Below are 18,940 nucleotides of genomic sequence, written 5' to 3' on the forward strand. Positions count from 1 at the left end.
GGCTGGGGTGGGGCTTCTGAGGGCCCACCCCCCGCGCAGGTAGCCAATGGGCGAGGCGGCGCCGGGTGACGGAGGGAGCCGGAGTGCTAGTGCCGCGGCGGCGGCGGCGGCGGCGGCAGCGGCGGCAGACGGCCCGGCCGGAGCGCGGGATCTAGGGGGAGGCGCGGGGGCGCGGAGCCAGGGACCCTTGGTCCCGGGAGGCGGCGCGGCCCCGGCCGCCGGAGGAGTGCGGGCGGCCCGGTGGCGGCGAGATGCCGCTCGCCCAGCTCAAGGAGCCCTGGCCGCTCATGGAGCTGGTGCCGCTGGACCCAGAGGTGAGTGAACCGGGCGGGGGGCTGGCGCCGGCAGCCCGCGAAGCCGGGTCCCTGTAGGGGCTGGGCGGCTGCGGCGCCGCTGCAGTCTGGGCCGGCGGCCGGGAGGACGCGAGTGTCTCCGACCTCGAGCCCCCTCTCCAGCTCCGCCCCCCTGGCGAGGACCGTACCTCCGAGAACCCATCCCCCTCTTAGCCGGGTGGGGGCCCCTGGGGCGCTGAGACCTGGCCTGCCTCACCCCACGCGCCTAGGACCGGTCCCGGGAGCTGTCGGGGCTCCCCGCATTAGTGCACAGGAAGGAACGGGGGAGGGGGCAGACCCTGAGGCTAAGCAGAGCTAAGGGTCCTGGAACCTCCCCGTGCCCCTTCTCCTTGACATCTCGCAATGCTCCACCCCAGGAACTTCCCGCTTCTCTGCTGTTAGCTCTAGAAGGGTCGCCCCTCTTGACTCTGGGCAGTTGTAAAATGTGAGGGGACCCTGACTGGAGTCGAGAAACTCTGGGTTTCTGTTGCCCCGAGGCTAGGACTGCCGAGCACCTGTGTCCCCAGCCTCTGCTTGGGAAAGAGGAGAGAGAAGCTCCTAAGATCTTGTGAAGATCACACTGGGCTAGGCAGGGAGTTCTTGTACCCTTTCCCACAGGGAGGGCTGGGCCCCTCAGGAGCTTGTCCCCTGCCAGCCTTGCTGCTCCCAGAAGCAGCTCCTTGCTTTCCTTTGAGAATTCCGTGGTGCCAGGCCCTCAGCATGCACTAGGCCAGCTCTTCCTGTGCCCTTTGATCTCCAGGGTCAAGCTCAAGCCCCTGAAGGAGCAGGTCAAAAACTACCCTCCGGTTTTTGTTGCAAAGAGGCAGATACTCCCCTTTCAAGGAGGAGGAGGGACGTTTTACAAGAAGGGCATGAGTACCTCAGTGAACCTGAGAGGCAAGGTGTTTTTCCCTTGTTGTGGGCCTCTGCTCCTGCCTAGGTCTCCCTCAGTCCTTTCCTACCGGGGAAGCTGCTAGGTGCCATTCCTTTCAGGGTGACAGGTTGAAAAGCAGAGTGAAGACCCCAGATCCCTAGCACCCAGGGTGTGCTACCCCTTTAAAGGGATGGTCATGGCTGACCCTGGCTGTTGGAGGGTGGGCGCGGCAAGATTAGGTAACCAACCTGAAGGCACAATTTGGAGTAAATTGTTCTGGGATCCCTGCCATGGGGTTTTTTACAGGCCTTGCTATGCTTTGGAGGTTCTCTAGCTGACTCACCCTCTGAGGTGAGGAACACTGCCCTCTGCAGCCCCTCTCTTCCTTCCCCACCCCCCTCAGGACAAAGGCACAAGAGGGGGGGGGTAGGGGGTGCTCAGAAGTGGGTTCCTTTGCCCTGGCATGTCACTACCACCAGACCTTCCTAGAAGAAGCTAGACTGGGAGAGGCCAGGGAGGACTTCATTCAAGGATTTCCTTGGGTTATGCTAGTAGGGAGGGCAGACACCTAGGAGCTGTGTTCCTGGTGCAGGGCACAGCACTACTTCCTGCTTCCTTTTGGGGGGACCCTGGAGGTAAGGGTTCAGCTTAACTCCAGGGCCAGGTTTAAATGGGAAGCAAGTCAATTTTGAGTGCCCCTGTGCCTGAACTCTTGTTAGAAGTCTGACTCATTTCCTAGGGTTAGGGAGGACTATGATTTCTCCAGGAACTTCACCTCAGAAACCCTGATGGGCCTCAGTCAGCTCTTAGCTACTGTAGATTTCTACTTCTTGAACTGAGGGTGCAGGGCCCTGCTGCCCATTCTTCCCCTCCCCCGCCCCAGGGAGGTGCCAGGCGACTGGGTGTTATTGTTTGAGTAACAGGAGCCATGGGGCAGCCAGGGAGAGGTTTGGGCTGTTCTCACTGGAGAACAGGGCCTCGCTGTTCTTAGCCCAGGTGACATGTAAGCGATACAGCAGCCTGACCTGCAGGGATCAGCAGTGCTGTCTGTTCCTAGCTGGCCAGGAGGCAAGCACGGGACTGATGGGGGCATTTGGCAGAGACCTGAGATCTGGGCTGCCCAGCCTTCTCCATGACACTCCCAAAAAAGGACCGCTGGGAGGCAGGGCCTAGCCCAGGGTGTGGTCCAGGTGGAGTAAACCCGTTGGGAGGGTAGGTGAATATTCTGCCTGGCACTGCTGAAAGCGCTAGCCTTGTCCCCAGGCTGAACCCTAGCATATACAGAGCTTTATTCTGCGTCACCCACCTTACTTCATCTCTGCCACCTCAAGTGTGTTGACTGGTCTAAGGTGCCAGACTCAAGTAACATCTGTGCCACCTCACTTATTTTAATTTTTGTTGTTGGGAGTCGGGAGGTAGTGCAGCGGGTTAAGCGCACATGGCACAAAGCGCAAGGACCGCCAGAAGGATCCTGGTTCAAGCCTCCGTCTCGCCACCTGCAGGGGAGTCGCTTTATAGGCAGTGAAGCAGGTCTGCAGGTGTCTAGCTTTCTCTCCCCCTCTGTCTTCCCCTCCTCTCTCCATTTCTCTCTGTCCAACAACAGTAATAACTACAACAATAAAAACAAGGGCAACAAAAGGAAATAAATAAATATCGAAAAAAATTAAAAAAAAATTTGTTCTCGCTGTGGCTTCTCAACCCCAAGTGGACTTGCTCAGATAGGTAGTGAGAGACAGAGAAAGGGAGAGAGAGGACAGCACCACATCACTGAAGCTTCTAGTCACGTGTGCCTGACAAAGCAATGCACTCTCCAGGCAAACTTATCTTCCTGATCCTGTCACCTTTTTTTTCATGATTTTTTTTTTTTTATGAGAAAGTGAGGTAAAGACAAAGGAGAAGGGAGAGAGAGAGAGAGAAAGAGAGAAATGCAAAGCACTGCTTCACCATCCAAGGAACTCCACTGATTGTGTTTTTGTCGCGATAGTGTGGTGCATGACAGGAAGTCTGCCTCCTTTACCCAAGCCTGTGTCACCTTACTGAAGTGAAATAATTGGTGCCTGGACAGATAGCTCAGTGGTAGATGACAGGACTTGTCTGAGCTCACTGGTACCACATATGCCAGAACTGAGTGGTGCTGTTGTCTCTCTCTTTCTCATAATAAATTAATCTGAGAGTCGGGTGGTAGTGCAGTGAGTTAAGCGCATGTGGCGCAAAGCGCAGGGACCCACGTAAGGATCCCGGTTCGAGCACCCAGCTCCCTATCTGCAGGGGAGTTGCTTCACAGGCGGTGAAGCAGGTCTGTAGGTATCTATCTTTCTCTCCCCCTCTGTCTTTCCGTTCTCTCTCCATTTCTTTCTGTCTTTCTGTCTGTTGATGTCAACAATGACATCAATAATAACTACAACAACAATAAAAAGACAACAAGGGCAACAAAAGGGAAATAAATAAATAAAATAAATAAATTAGTTAACCTTTTAAAAAATAATAACAAAGTTCTTGAGTGGGGGTAGATAGCATAATGGCTATGCAAACAGACTCTCATGCCTGAGGCTTCGTCAAGTCCCAGGTTCAATCCCCAGCACCACCATAAGCCAAAGCTAAACAGTGCTCTGGTAAAATAATAATAAAGTTCTTAAAATTTGTCAAAGTAGAGACCATTACCCCCATTTTCAAATAGGCTAACTGAACTCAGAGCTGGCCTTTGAGTTAATGTCAGAGGCAGGATTAGAACTCAGGTCTCTCATTGTGCCATCTTCCACTAAGTATTGGGAAGCTCTGAAGTGGGGGAGGGATGGGGTGAAACTGCCCTAGGAAGGTACTCTCAGATAGGCTCCGGATGTTGGCTGTTTGTCAGTGTCCCGCAGGGCCCCTGTCCAGCCTGTGCTGAGGGCTGGTGGTGCCAACCGGCCCTGGCACCTGGCCCTCAGCCTCCAGCAGCATGAGGGCTGCCAGTGCTGGGCTCTGAACCCAGCTCCTGGGGCTGCTTCCTGTCTGCTGGGCATGTGCTGTCTTTGTCCATCTGTTGCTTTTCCAAGACTGAGCTGCTTGTGTGGAAGGCAGGTTGCCTGTCAGAATCCATCTCTGACCTCTCAGGGGGTGGGTAGAGATCTAGAGAGCCTGGGCAGCTGTCTCTAGGACCAGCGCACTCTGAGGATGAAGGGGGAAGTGATCTCTACTTTTTTCTAGCATTTATTTATTATTTATTTATTTCCTTTTGTTGCCCTTGTTATTTTATTGTTGTAGTTATTATTGATGTCGTTGTTGTTGGATAGGACAGAGAGAAATGGAGAGAGGAGGGGAAGACAGAGAGGGGGAAAGATAGATACCTGCAGACCTGCTTCACCACTTGTGAAGCGACTCCCCTGCAGGTGGGGAGCCAGGGGCTCGAACCAGGATCCTTACACCAGTCCTTGCGCTTTGTGCCACATGCCCTTAACCCGCTGTGCTACCGCCCGACTCCCTTCCATCTTCTTAAGAGGCCAAAGAATCCTTTTGTACCAAATGTTTAATTAAGAAGAAAATATTTTTTTGAAAACTTAATTTGTCAGAGAGACAGAGAAAGAACCCAAAGCATGGGGCCAGGCAGTGGCGTGCCTGGTTAAGTGCACATATTACAGTGCATAAAAACCCAGGTTCAAACCCCTGGTCCCCACCTGCAAAAGGAAAGCTTCATGAGTGGTGAAGTAGAGCTGCAGGCATCTCTCTGTCTCTTTCCCTCTCTATCTCCTCTACAATTTATCTCTGTCTATCCAAAAAAAAAAAAAAAAAAAAAAAAGCCAAAGTATCACTCTCACACATATGCTTCCAGGGATCAAACTTGGGATCTCATGCTTGTGAGTCCAGTAAATACCTTATCCACTGCACCACCTCCAAGGCTGCTACACCAAATGCTTTATTTGGGATGGGGAAGATATAATGGTTATGCAAAGAGACTCTTATTCCTGAGGCTCCCAGGTCTCAGGTTCAATCCTCTTCACCACCATAAGCTAGAGCTGAGCAGTGCTCTGGGGAAAACTTTATTTGGTGGGGCTGGTGCCTGCAGTACGAATCCACCACTCCTGGTGGCCATTTTCTCCTTTTTTAATTTTTCATTCTTTTTGATAGAATAGAGATAAATTTAGAGAAAAGGAAAAGATAGGAAGAGAAAGACACCCACAGCACTGCTTCACTGCTCTTGAAGCTTCCCCTTTGCAGGTGGGACCAAGGGCTTGAACCTGGGTCCTTGTACACAGTAATGTGTGCACTCAACTGGGTACACCACTGCCCAGTCCCTGTACCAAATGTTTTAGTTGTGGTCCTTTGTTTAGTATTCTTCAAATAATTCATTTGTCCAGCAAGTATTTATTGAAAACTTATTATTGTGACAAGTACTATTCCAAGCACTAGGTGTAACTATAAATAAAACAGACCTGCTTTGATGGTCCAGATGAGGAAACTGAGGCTTGGAGTGATGTGCAGGTTCCCAGGTGAGAGTCAGTGTCTGGCAGTGTTAGGGTTTATTGGCTGAGGTTTTTTTTTTTTTTTTTTTTTTTTTATGACTAGAGAATTACATTCTTGGGGCCAGGTGGTGGCACACCTGGTTAAGTTATATGTTAGTGCACAAGGACCCAGTTTCGTGCCTCCGGGTCCCCACCTGCATGGGGAAAGCTTTGCAAGTGGTGAAGCAGTGCTGCACGTGTCTCTCAGTCTCTTTCCCTTTCTGTCTCCTTTTCCCTGCTTGATTTCTGGCTGTCTCTCTCCAATAAAAGAGAGAGAGAGAGAATTACATCCTCTCCCTGTGTAGCAGGCAGGCTAGAGAGAGGCAGATGGCTCCTGTCTTCCCAGGACCCTGACTCGGGGAAAGCTTAACCTGTGGTTGTCTTTGTACTCTCAGATCTTTTTCCTGAATTGTCCAGTTCCCTGTAGAGACCTCATGCATCAGCTCTTACAGGCATGAGGCTTCATCTGGGACTGAAGGTAGCCATACTGGGTCTGCAGGGTCCCCTGGCTCATCCAGGACACTGCTCAATAAAATCACATATCTGGGTCTACTCAGCAACCCCTTTCCTTGTTTAGGCTTTTTTTTTTTTTTTTTACTTTTTAAACATTTATTTATTTAATTTGGATAGAGACAGAAATTGAGAAGGGAGCTTGGAGACAGAGAAGAGAGAGACACCGGCAGCACTGCTTCACCACTCATGAAGCTTCCCCCTTGCATGTGGGGCCAGGGTCTTGAACCCAGGTCCTTGTGTACTATAACATGGGCACTCTACTAGGTTTGTCACCTCCTGCCCCACCTTTATTTGTTTATTCATGTTTTTACCAGAGCACCGCACAGCTTTGATTTATGGTGGTGTGAGGGCATTGAATCTGGGACTTTAGAAGCTCAGGCATGAAAGTTTTACATAACCATTATGCTGTCTCCCCTGCTCTAGGCTTTTGATTTTTGGATTATGGACCCATATTTGTCACCTACTAGCTTAAGGAATCTCAGGTGAGCCTCTTCCACTCTGAACATCACCTGGAAAATGGAAATAGAACCTGCTTTGGGCTCTTTTTTTCTTTGCTGGACTGAGATTTCATTTGACAGACTGCATGCTGGACCTGAGCTGAGTCCCAAGGACATTTTAATGGACACGCCACAACATGTTGTTTGCTAGGTGCTGGGGGGTGTTGTGCAAAGGAGGAAAGAAAGGACTTGAGGCTATTTGGACAGTGGCAGAGACATTTCAGTTGAATTCTGCAAGAAGACCGGGCGCTTGCCAAAGTGACAAGGCAGGAAGAGCTTTCCTGGTAGAAGGGCTCAGCATGATGCCTAGGGACATGGAAGCAAGCTGTTTTATTCAGGGTCTCAGATTATTCATTTTAGCTGAATAACAGGACCTAGTAATAATCAGACCTATTGTTTGTGGACAAGTTATGTGCCAAGTATATGTTTGCATTAGCCTTATTTTATTGCTTCTTGCAGCCATCTGGTAAGGTTATGTTACTTCGGCCTTATTTCGCAGGTGAAAACTAAGACTGTGAGAAATGAAATTACCTTTTTTAAAAATAATTTTTATTTAATAAATTTATTTATTATTGGATAGAAACGGAGAAATTGAGAGGGGAGGAGGGAGGGAGGGAAAGAGACAGCGAGACACCTGCAGTCCTACTTCATTACTCGTGAAGTCCCCCCCAACCCCCACAGGTGGGGGCCGGGGGCTTGAACCTGGGTCCTTGTGCACTTTAATGTGTGCCCTTAACCAGCTGTACTATCACATGACCCCCTGAAATTACCTTCTCAGGGTCATGCAGGAAGCTAGAATTCACAGGCATATTTTTATTTACTTATTTTTAGTAGAGCACTACTCAGCTCTGGTTTGTAGTGGTGTGGGGAATTGAACTTGGGACCTCTGAGCCTTGAACATGAAAGTCTTGCATAAAGTCTGCTTTCTCCAAGTGTTTTTTTTTTTTTAGTTTTAACTTACTTCATATCATTTAGAGTTTTACCTGGGAGAGAAAGTTGAAGACAAATCAGAACACCACATTGGTACATGCAGTGCTAGGGGTTGAGCCAGGAGCCTCAGGCCTGCAAATCCAACACTACATGTTGAATTATTTCCCTTGCCAGTGGAACCCACATTCCTAATCATCTGCATTGGGTAGTTGGAGATGAAGCCTTGAATGCAGTGCCAGAGATCTGGGGCTTAACTCTGTAGGCAGTGGAGTTAAGACACTCGCATAGGAGTGTCTGGGGTCTGGACCTCAACTCTCAGTACTTCTCAGTGAGGGTTGACTGACTGTGTAATGGAGGGAGACAGTTGCTGAGTGCAGCAGTCACAGTTGACATTTAGGAGACACAAGGCTTTGGAATGCAGTGGGCTGGGGTGAGGAGTTTGTATCAATATATAGGCTTCATTGATTGTTTATGGGAATAATATCAAGAATCTAGATTGCTGCGAGGTGGAATTCAAATCTATAAATGCATTCACCCCCCCCCCCACACACACACCGACTCCATCATTCCATCCTTCTCCCCAGGCTGCTGGAAGAGGGTAGTGAGTGTGTATGATTGGAACATGTGTTTGAAGGGCTGTTAGATAATGGTTATGCAAAGAGACTTCATGCCTGAGGCTCCAAAGTCTCAGGTTCAATCCCTTGCACTGCTATAAGCCAGAGCTGAACAGTGCTTTGTTTAAAAAAAGAAAAAGAAATACTGGTCCCTGTGGAAGAGTTAGGCCATCAAAGGGGCTCAAGGGACAAAATATCCTGGGACTGGCTTGCTCTCCAGGGGCAGGGAGATTATGTCATGGGCAGAGCACAGCTGTGCTTGCTACAGCCAGGCAAAGCTTTAGCTGCCTTGTGAACCCAGCCCCTGGCTCCAAAGTCCTGACCTGCCTGAGGCTGAGTCTTTCTAAGTATTGTGTCTGGCTGTGCCATGAGGGATGGGGGGTGGTGGGGGGGGTTGGACAGTTTCCTTCAGTTTCCCAATGCCAGATACTGCATTGAAAAGAACCTAGTCAGCGCTTGAGTGGTCCTGGGAGGTGGGACAGTGGATAAAGCATTGAACTCTCTAGCATGAAGGTCAATCCCTGGCAGCACATGTACCAGAGTGATGTCTGGTTCTTTCTCTCTCCTCCTATCTTCTCTAATTAATAATAAATAAATAAATAAATAAATAACAGTGCCTGCTTGAGGGTACAGCCTAGGGCTGGAAAGAGCAGACCTGCCTGGAGATGGGGTTCCAGAGCCCCCTCTCCCTCAATGTTTAGGATATGGATTGGCTGAGGTCTGGCCTGCTGTTTCAAAGATCTTTACTGTTTACATCCTGGATGTCATAGACCAAATTTTGAATCCCCACTTAGCAGGTATATGATCTTAATGCCATCACATGTCCCTCTGATCCTGTTTCCTTCTCTGCCCTGTGGGGCCAGGGCTTAGGTCCTAGGTCATAAGGAATTAATGGAACCACAGGTGAGCTGGTGGTTCCAGCACCTGACATCTGGCATCCACTTCCCAACCTTATAGCAAGTAAGGGTAGGCTAAGTCTGGGAAAGTAGCCAGTCCAGAATGGTGCCTGCCCTGACCTTGCCCTCCCTACAGCCCCTCCCCTGCCCCTGCCAAGCAGAGTCACCTCTGCTCCCCCACACCCGGTGTTGCTTTATTGTACCACTTGCGGGGACTATTTACATACAGGGCTGGCCTTAATAAATGGGAAAACCTTGGGTCTGGCGCTCACTACTGCTTTCCCTGAGCCTCTGCCAGATGTCAGGTGCTGGAATCACCTGTGGTTCCACTAATTCCATATGACCTAGGACCTAAGTAAATCCTGGTGTAGCTTGGGATACTGAGGCCTCACAGGTGAGGTTGTCTCTTCTCACGGGGAGGAGGGAAGACTGGAGCTGAGTCCTCAATGATGAGGTGTTTACTAGGCAGAGAGCTGGAGGGAGGGGTGTCGGAAAATGCTAGACTGAGGGTCTCAGAGATAGCATAGTGGTTATGCAAAAATTTTTATGCTTGCAACAAGGGCAACAAAAGGGAAAATAAATAAATAATTTAAAAAAAAAAACTTTCATGCCTGAAGCTCCAAGGTCCCAAGTTTAACGTTTGGTACCACCATAAACCAGAGCTGAGCAGTGCACTGGTTAAAAACAAAACAAAACAGGAGTCGGGCGGTAGCGCAGCAGGTTAAGCACAGGTGGCACCAAGTGCAAGGACCAGTAAGAATCCTGGTTCGAGCCCCTGGTTCCCCACCTGCAGGGGAGTCGCTTCACAAGCAGTGATGCAGGTCTCCAGGTCTCTCTCTCCCACTCTGTCTTTCCCTCCTCTTTCCATTTCTCTCTGTCCTATCCAACAACAGTGACATCAGTAACAGCAATAACTACAACAATAAAAAAAATAAGGGCAACAAAAGGGAATAAATAAACATTTTTAAAATATCTTTAAAAAAAAACCGGGAGTCAGTGGTAGTGCAGCGGGTTAAGCACATGTGGTGCAAAGCGCAAGGACCAGCATTCCGGGTTTGAGCTAGAACAGGCAGTGAATCAGGTCTGCAGGTGTCTATCTTTCTCTCCCCCTCTCTGTCTTCTCCTCCTCTCTCCATTTCTCTCTGTCCTATCTAACAACGACGACATCAACAACAATAATAACTACAACAATAGAAAATAACAAGGGCAACAAAAAGGGAAAATAAATATAAAAAATAATTAAAAATTAATAATAACAAAGTCCCAGGTTCAGTCCTCTGCACCACCATATGCCAGAGCTGAGCTGTGCTCTGGTAAAAAATAAAATAAAAATAAAAAAAAACATGGTTTGGGAGGTAGCGTAGTGGATAAAGCATTGGGCTCTCAAGCATGAGGTCCTCAGTTCAATCCCCGGCAGCACATGTACCAGAGTGATGTCCAGTTCTCTCTCTCCTATCTTTCTAATAAATAAAATCTTTTAAAAAGGGGGCCCAGGGGAGTCGGGCTGTAGCGCAGCGGGTTAAGCGCAGGTGGCGCAAAGCACAAGGACCGGCATAAGGATCCCGGTTTGAACCCCGGCTCCCCACCTGCAGGGGTGTCGCTTCACAAGCAGTGAAGCAGGTCTGCAGGTGTCTATCTTTCTCTCCCCCTCTCTGTCTTCCCCTCCTCTCTCCATTTCTCTCTGTCCTATCCAGCAACGACAACAACAATAATAACTACAACAATAAAACAACAAGGGCAACAAAAGGGAATAAATAAATATATAAAAAAAAAAAAGTAACAAAAAAAAAAAGGGGGGGGGCCCAGGTGGTGGTGCACCTGGTTAAGCGCGTACACTATAGTGTGCAAGGATTCGGGTTCAAGCCCCTGGTCCCTACCTGCAAGGGGAAAGCTTCATGAGTGGTGAAGTAGAGCTGCAGGTATCTTTCTGTCTCCCTCTCTATCTCAATTTCTCTCTGTCTCTATCCAGTAAATTTTTTTTTTTTTTTTAAGGAAAAAGTAACAAAGGAAATGCTCTACTGGAGCTGTGAGGTCCTGTTGCAGTAGGGCTCCCTACCTGCAACCTTGAGCAGGGGAACCTGTCTCCATGGCTTCCCTATCTGTTAGGAACATCCAGGGATGGGGGATTCCTCAGGGTCTGTTTTTGCTCTGTCCCTCATTGGTAGGATCTGACAATGTCTCCCAACCTCTCTTCTCATTCCCAGAATGGACAGGCCTCGGTTGAAGATGCAGGACTCCAGCCATCCAAGGTGAGGACCAGGACTAGCTCCCTGGGCTAGGGTCTCGAGTAGATGGGGACAGTTTCCGTGGTTGTGGAGGTAGAGGGCAGAGGAGAGTTCTCTCTGACCTCTTGCAGTTTTGCTCAGCCCAGCCTTCCTTCTCCCGTCCCACCCTATCCTCAGGGCAACCCTGTGCATGGAGATCACTTGCTCTAACCTGCCTCTTTCTTAGGTGAGGGGACTGCAGCCCATGGGCTTGCCCATCAGTCAGGCCAGAACACTTCCCTGGCTAATTTTGTCCTCACCAGTGTGAGGAGCAGCTGAAGAAGTAAGGGGAGAGTAATGTTCAATTTGCTCCTCCCTTAGGTAAAGTTGGGTGGGTCTAAGCCTCTGAAGTTTTTAGGCCACTGATGCTCAGTGGAAACTGGTGACTTCTCAAGTTTCACCTGGCTCCACGCCTGGGGCACACAGGCTGTGCTTCAGGCCTTCCTCCTCTGGAGCTTGCTCCCTCACCTCTGCTCCCCTTCCCACATTTAACCCCCCTTCCACCAGGTTTCTCCTGTCAGCATCTCAGACACTCCCCCAACCCCCCGGCTCAGTGTGTTGATAAAAAACACCTGGCTGACAACTATGTGGCCATAGGTGGGTTCCTTTTTAAATTTTATTTATTTATTTATTTATTTAGTTTATTTATGAGAAAGATAGGAAGAGAGAGAAAGACATCACTCTGGTACATGTGCTGCTGGGGATCGAACTCGGGACCTCATGCTTTAAGGTCCAAAGCTTTACCACTACGCCACCTCCCAGACCACACGGGATATATATTCCCTTTTTGTTGACCTTGTTGTTTTATTGTTGTATTTATTATTGTTGTTACTGATGTCTCTGTTGTTGGATAGGACAGAGAGAAGTGAAGAGAGGAGGGGAAGACAGAGAGGGGGAGAGAAATATAGACACCTGCAGACCTGCTTCACCACTTGTGAAGTGACTCCCCTGCAGGTGGGAAGCCAGGGGCACAAACCGGGATCCTTATGCCCAGTCCTTGTGCTTTGCACCTTGTGTGCTTAACCCGCTGCGCTACTGCCCGACTTCCCATAGATGGGTTCTTATCCCCACGGCCTCAGGTATCTCAATTCTACATGGAGAAAGACCAATGCCAATTCAGTTTAGTTGCATTGCTATCTGGTGGCAGAGCAGATCTGGTCCCAGCTCTCTCCTCACCATGCAGCCAAAAGCTCTTTATCCTTTTGAATGCTTCCTTATTTGTAAGGTGGAGAGACACTGCCTGCCTCAAGGGAGTGATGGGAAGGACAGATGGAATGCTGCCTAACACACAGCAGTTGCAGCACCAGTCATGTGAATTATTCCTTCCTCCCAGTAGCCCCACCCTCCAGACCCGGCCACCTGGGCACCAGACCTGCCATAAACTTGACCTTTGAGATGGGCCCAGGGCTGGTCCTGATGGTTTATCTTGACTCCTAAGATCAGGGTACGGTGGGGAAGAGAAGTAGTTCCCTTCCCCTTTCTGTTGGTTACCCTGGTAATTGTGGGCACAGAGGCCTGACTGTGGTGTGGACTTGGGCCTCAAGTCTGGAGAATCTCATCTCATGAAATAGCTCCCCCTAGTAGCCTAATAACAAAACGCACAACTGGAAGTTCCTAAGGAGAACCAGGGTGTTCAGGTCTTAGGGCTAACCTGGGGGAGTTGGTGGTGAGTACAACTTCTCATGTCAAGTTCTGGAGGGGCTGATTAGGAGAGGGAGGAGTTCTGCTAGGCAGGTAACCTGTAGTGGACCCTAGGATGTCTGAAGCCCTGGGATGGGGAGGGAGACAAAGTTCCAGATGGACAGGGACAGTCTTAAAACCTCAGAAAGGGAGTTGGGCGGTAGCGCAGTGGGTTAAGCGCAGGTGGTGCAAAGCACAAGGACCGGTGTAAGGGTGTAAGGATGCCGGTTCCAGCCCCCAGCTCCCCACCTGCAGGGGATTCACTTAACAGGCAGTGAAGCAGGTCTGCAGGTGTCTATCTTTTTCTCCCCCTCTCTGTCTCCCCTCCTCTTTCCATTTCTCTCTTTCCTATCCAACAACAGTAATAGCTGTAACAATAAAAAAAGAAAACCTCAGAAAAAGCTGAACCCACACAAAGCTTTGCATTTGGTTCTCAGAACACTCCCAGAGGGAGAGATTGTTCCTGTCCACATTTTACAGATGAGATCACTGAGACCTGGCTCACAGCTGCTAGGCAACAGAGTTCTGCCTTGCTTGACCAGAGCATCCATAGTCTTCTCAGCCCAGGGAACACGGAGCTGAAGAGGAGGAGCATTGAAGGCCTGTGATCTGGGTACCTGCTCATCCATCTTTTCTGTTGCTTCAACTGACAGTCTTCCCAGTGTCCATCTCTGGGCTCAGTAGCCCAGGGTCCACACAGCCTGTGCTCAGTGTGGTGAGCTGGCAGCAGATTATTATTTTTTTAAATTTAATTTAATCTAATTTTTGCCTCCAGGGTTATTGCTAGGGTTCGGTGCCTGCACTACAAATCCACTGCTCCTGCCATTTTTCCCTTTTGTTGCCCTTGTTGTTTTATCATTGTTGTTGTTATTATTTTTTGTTTTTAGTTTTTAAAAATATTTATTCCCTTTTGTTGCCCTTGTTTTATTGTTGTAGTTATTATTGTTGTTATTGATGTCATCGTTGTTGGATAGGACAGAGAGAAATGGAGAGAGGAGGGGAAGACAGAGAAAGGGAGAGAAAGATAGACACCTGCAAACCTGCTTCACTGCTTGTGAAGCGACTCCCCTGCAGGTGGGGAGCTGGGGGCTCGAACTGGGATCTTTGCGCAGGTCCTTGCACTTTGCGCCACCTGCTCTTAACCCACTGTGCTACCGCCCGACTCCCAGATTATTTTATCTTTAGCTTCTTCAGACTTCGAGCTAGCCTACTGTGGCACTGGGGGATTCATTCATTCATTTTAGATAGCAACAGAAGGCAGAGAGTGAGAGAGACCACAGCACCAAAGCTTTCTTCAGGGGCCAGGCAATGATTCACCCGATTAAGTGCACATATTATAGTGTGAGAAGACCCCAGTTCAAGTCCCTGGTCTCCACCTGCAGGGGCAAAGTTTCACTAGTGGTGAAACAGAGATACAAGTGTCTCTCTGACTCTTTCCCTCTCTATCTCCCTCTCCCCTCTGGAGTTCTGTCCCCCCCTACCCTTTCAATTTCTCTCTGTCTCCATCCAATCATAAAACAAAAACAAACAAACAAAAAAAACCTTCCTTCAGTGTAGTGTATGCCAAGGTCACACATGGCAGAACAGCACCCTATTCAAGTGAGCTATTGTTCTGGCCCTGGGGGCCTCTAAAATGAAATCAGCACTGCATCCTCAGGGACCTCCTGGTCTTGTGGGGCGTGTAGACAGGAAAACTGTGTGGCAGGTGCTGTTGTGGAGAGGAATGTGGCTGTGAGCGTGAGGGCCTTCATTATGTGCCAGACCACACAGAAAAAAGACCTCCTTCCAGGTGCCCATGTTTCATGTGATGTGTTGAGCATGTCCTAGGGCACCATGGTCTTGGGACTGAGTGTGACCCGGACAGACCCTCACCACTGTGTACAGCAACAGAGGAGGCTTGGAGTAGGTGACAGGGCACCAGCTTCTCTTCCTTGTAGAGCTAACTGCTGTCTGGTTTCAGCATTTAGGCCACTGGAGAGAGAAGTGGGCCTTCCAGTAGGAGGTAGGAGTCAGGTGTTCTTTATTCTTACTATGTTTTACAGTAGAATCAAGCTTTTATAAATCTTTTATTTATACTTACCATTTTTTATTTACTTATTTTTCTTGCCACCAGGGTTATCCCTGGGGCTCTATATCTGCACAATGAATCCACCAATCTCAGTGTCCATTTTTTCATTTCTTTTTTGCTTTCCAGTAGAGACAGAAGTTGAGAAGGGAGATAAAAGGAAAAAGGGAGACACCTGCAGCCCCACTTTACCTCTTGTGAAGCTTCCTCTCTGCAGGCTTGAGTCCAGGTCCTTGTACATAGTCCAGGTCCTGTGTACTTTACTGAATGTGCCACCACCAGGCCTCCATATTTTAGATAGAGACAGAGTGAAGAGAGACAGCACTGTATTGTTCTAATATCTATGGAGCATCCCTTAGTGGCAGCCCTGATGGCCTATATGATACAGGTGTTCAAACCTGAGTCCTTGCACCTGGTATGGTGTGTACTTTACCCAGTGAGCTATCGCCTAATCTCTTAGTCCCAGGAGTTAGGTATTCTGAGTTTAGAGTCCCACCTTTTTTCTTTTTCTTTCTTTTTTAATTCTTTAAATTTTTTTTTTTACTTATTTTTACTTTTTAGTAATGATTTATAGTGGTTTACAAGATTGTAACATTACAGAATATTGCTCCATACTGCACCCACCAGTTCTTTATTACTTACTTATTTATGTCATTACCAGGGCTTCACTGCTCCAAGCTGACCTTTTCAGAGATAAGGAGACACAGAGAGACAAAGGGAGAAAGGGAAAGATACTACAGCGCTACAGCCCAGAAGGTGGTACAGTGAATGAAGTGATAGACTCTCGGGCATGAGGTCCTGAGTTTGACCCTTAACATCAGATGTGCCAGAGTTATGTGCTCTGGTTCTCTCTCAAGTTAACAAACAAATAAATCATAAAAACAGACAGATAAATGCACACTTTTCTTTTATTATTTTTTATTTTTTAATATTTATTTTCCCTTTTGTTGCCCTTGTTTTTCATTGTTGTTGTAGTTATTGTTATTGATGTCATCGTTGTTTGATAAGACAGAGAGAAATGGAGAGATGAGGGGAAGACAGAGAGGGGGAGAGAAAGATAGACACCTGCAGACCTGCTTCACCGCCTGTGAAGTGACCCCCCTGCAGGTGGGGAGCCGGGGCTCGAACCAGGATTCTTAAGCCGGTCCTTGTGCTTTGCGCCATGTGCACTTAAGCCGCTGCGCTACTGCCCGACTCCCTCTTTTCTTTTTCTTTCTTTTTTTTTTTTTTTAAGATTTTATTTATTTATTAATGAGGAAGATAAGAGGAGAGAGAAAGAACCAGACATCACTCTGGCACATGTGCTGCCGGGGGATCAAACTCAGGACCTCATGCTTGAGAGTCCAAAGCTTTATCACTGCGCCACCTCCCGGACCACCCCTCTTTTCTTTTTAAATAATTTATTTATTTATTCATGAGAAAGATAGGAAGAGAGAAAGAACCAGCCATCACTCTGGTATATGTGCTGCCGGAGATCGAACTTGGGACCTCATGGTTGAAAATCCAATGCTTTATACGCTGCACCACCTCGGACCACAGATGCACACATTTCATGTCGTGTGACAACAGAGACACAGTTTTATGATCTGACAATAAAAATTATTAAAAAGAGGGGAAGCAATTACAGAAGCCAGACCTTCTACCTTCTGCAACCCTCAATGACCCTGAGTCCATGCTCCCAGAGGGATAGAGCATGGGAAAGCTATCAGGGGAGGGGGTGGGATATGGAGATTGGGTGGTGGGAATTGTGTGGAGTTGTACCCCTCCTGCCTTATGGTTTTGTTAATTAATCCTTTCTTAAATAAAAAAAAAATAAAAATTATTAAAAAGAAAAGATACGGGGGTCAGGCGGTAGCAAAGCGGGTTAAGCGCAGGTGGTGAAAAGTGCAAGGACCCGCGTGAGGTTCCTGATTTGAGCCCGGAACTCCCCACCTGCAGGAGGTCTGCAGGTGTCTATCTTTCTCTTCCCCTCTTTGTCTTCCCCTTCTCTCTCCATTTCTCTCTGTCCTATGCTATGACAGCAGTAGCAACAATGATAATAACCACAACAATAATAAACAACAAGGGGAACAAAAGGGAAAAAATAGCCTCCAGGAGCAGTGGATTCGTAGTGCAGGGACTGAGCCCCAGCGATAATCCTGGAGGCAAAAAGAAAAAGAAGATACCGCAGTGGAGTAGTTGTTGGCTGGAACCTGGGCTGGGAGTGTATCAAAGCAGGTGCACTATCTATGTGACAGCCCCCCCACCCCTTCCTGTTGCCCTTCTCACTGTGGGTCAATGGCTTGCTCTTTTGAGACTCAGATTCTTTCCTGTAAGAGAATAGAGCCCACTCCTCTAGGCCACCCAGAGGAGGGAATGTGATGCCTTGAAAGATAAGAATCCAACGTTTGAGGTACAATGTTGCCATTGGTACTTGTTTATCTCATTCATTTCAGGCAGGTGGGTTTTAGCAGACCTTTTGTGCCCAGCCAGTCTAGGAGAGAGCTCCCAGCAGCCCTTTAGCACATCCTCAGGCATGCCAAGGATCCTTTCACCCTCCTTCCTAGGGCTGAATGGCCAGCCCAGGCCCCCTCCCCTGGCTGCAGCCTGAGCTGGACCCCTTTGAAGCCAGTAGGTCTATTTTGAGAGCTGAGCCACTCCCCCCTCCCCTCCTCTCTTCCTGTTTATGAAACTCTGATCCCTCCCGGATCCCTTCTGCTCCTCTGGCTGGAGCTCAGGCAGGATGTGACTATGGGCTTGGGGAAGCCTTGGGCTGCCTCAGGTGTTGGGGAAAGCTTTGCTTGACTGGCCAAAACAGGCCAGTCCTCCCTACCAGTGCCAGGATCTCGCTGGACTGTACTTTCCACCCACCCAGAGGAGACCCTGCAGCAGTAAGGCTGCCCAGCCTTCCAGGGGGAGTTCTGTTTACCACCTCCCCACCTCACTATGGCCCGCTTTATTTATAGAAACAAACTTCTGTTTTACAGGGGAGCAAACTGAGGTTCAGACAGAGAAAGGACTTTTGCCTGGGAGCACTCATCTATTGAGTAGACAGTTCTTAACTTCCCGCCTTGTATTCCCAGCCTTAAGTTTCTTGCTCACATAGATTGACACATCTCTCTCTCCCTCTCCCTCCCTCTCTCTGCCTTTTTGCTTCCTCTTCTGCCTGACCAACTCCTATTGTCCTTAGGCCCAGCTGTGGAAAAGCTTCCCAGTCGTACACAGGCAGCCCTTAGGACATCCACAGCACTTAGGTTGTCAAGGAGCAGTGTATTTTGCTAGCATGTATTTGGTTTCTCAGGAAAATCAGGCCAGGGTCTGCCTTAACGTGTACATTTCCTAGTGTCTTTTTCCTGGCCTAGGCGCAGAGCAGTGAGTCTCAAAGACCTTGCTGGAAAGGCTATAATGAAATGTTCAAGAGTGCAGGCTTTGGACACAAACAGATTTAAAGAAAAAAGATTAATTTTTTTTATTATTAAGATTTACTTATAGTGGTCTGGGAGGTGGCCCAGTGATAAAACTTTGGACTCTTAAGCATGATGTCCCGAGTTCCATCCCCGGCAGCACATGTGCCAGAATGATGTCTGGTTCTTTCTCTCTCTCTCTCTCTCTCTCTCCTGTCTTTCTCATAAATAAAATCTTTTAAAAAAAGATTTACTTATTAATGAAAGAGAGAGAGAGAGAAAGGGAGCCAGAGCATCACTCCAGTACATGTGGTGCCAGGGATCTGAACTTGGGACCTCAAGATTGAGAGTCCAATGCCTGATCCACTGCACTCCTTGGGTCACAGATTTACTTATTACATACGAGAGACATAG

At 48.6% G+C, this 18,940-nt stretch overlaps 1 protein-coding gene across 3 annotated transcripts in view; it reads left to right on the forward strand.

Moving 5' to 3' along the window:
• Positions 1-107: 107 nt before the first annotated feature.
• Positions 108-18,940, forward strand: part of RPS6KA1 (ribosomal protein S6 kinase A1) — a 52,053-nt gene continuing 33,220 nt past the window's right edge. For 2 of the 3 annotated variants that reach the window (XM_007538649.3, XM_060205597.1), the window contains exons 1-2: positions 108-314; positions 11,339-11,383. In XM_007538649.3, the coding sequence (XP_007538711.1) occupies positions 252-314; positions 11,339-11,383 (108 nt within the window). In that variant the 5' untranslated portion in view covers positions 108-251. The remainder of the gene's footprint in view (positions 315-11,338; positions 11,384-18,940) is intronic. The other variant, XM_060205596.1, reaches the window with a different exon arrangement.

The sequence above is a fragment of the Erinaceus europaeus genome, chromosome 13 (assembly GCF_950295315.1).
Source record: "Erinaceus europaeus chromosome 13, mEriEur2.1, whole genome shotgun sequence".
Lineage (NCBI taxonomy): Eukaryota > Metazoa > Chordata > Mammalia > Eulipotyphla > Erinaceidae > Erinaceus > Erinaceus europaeus.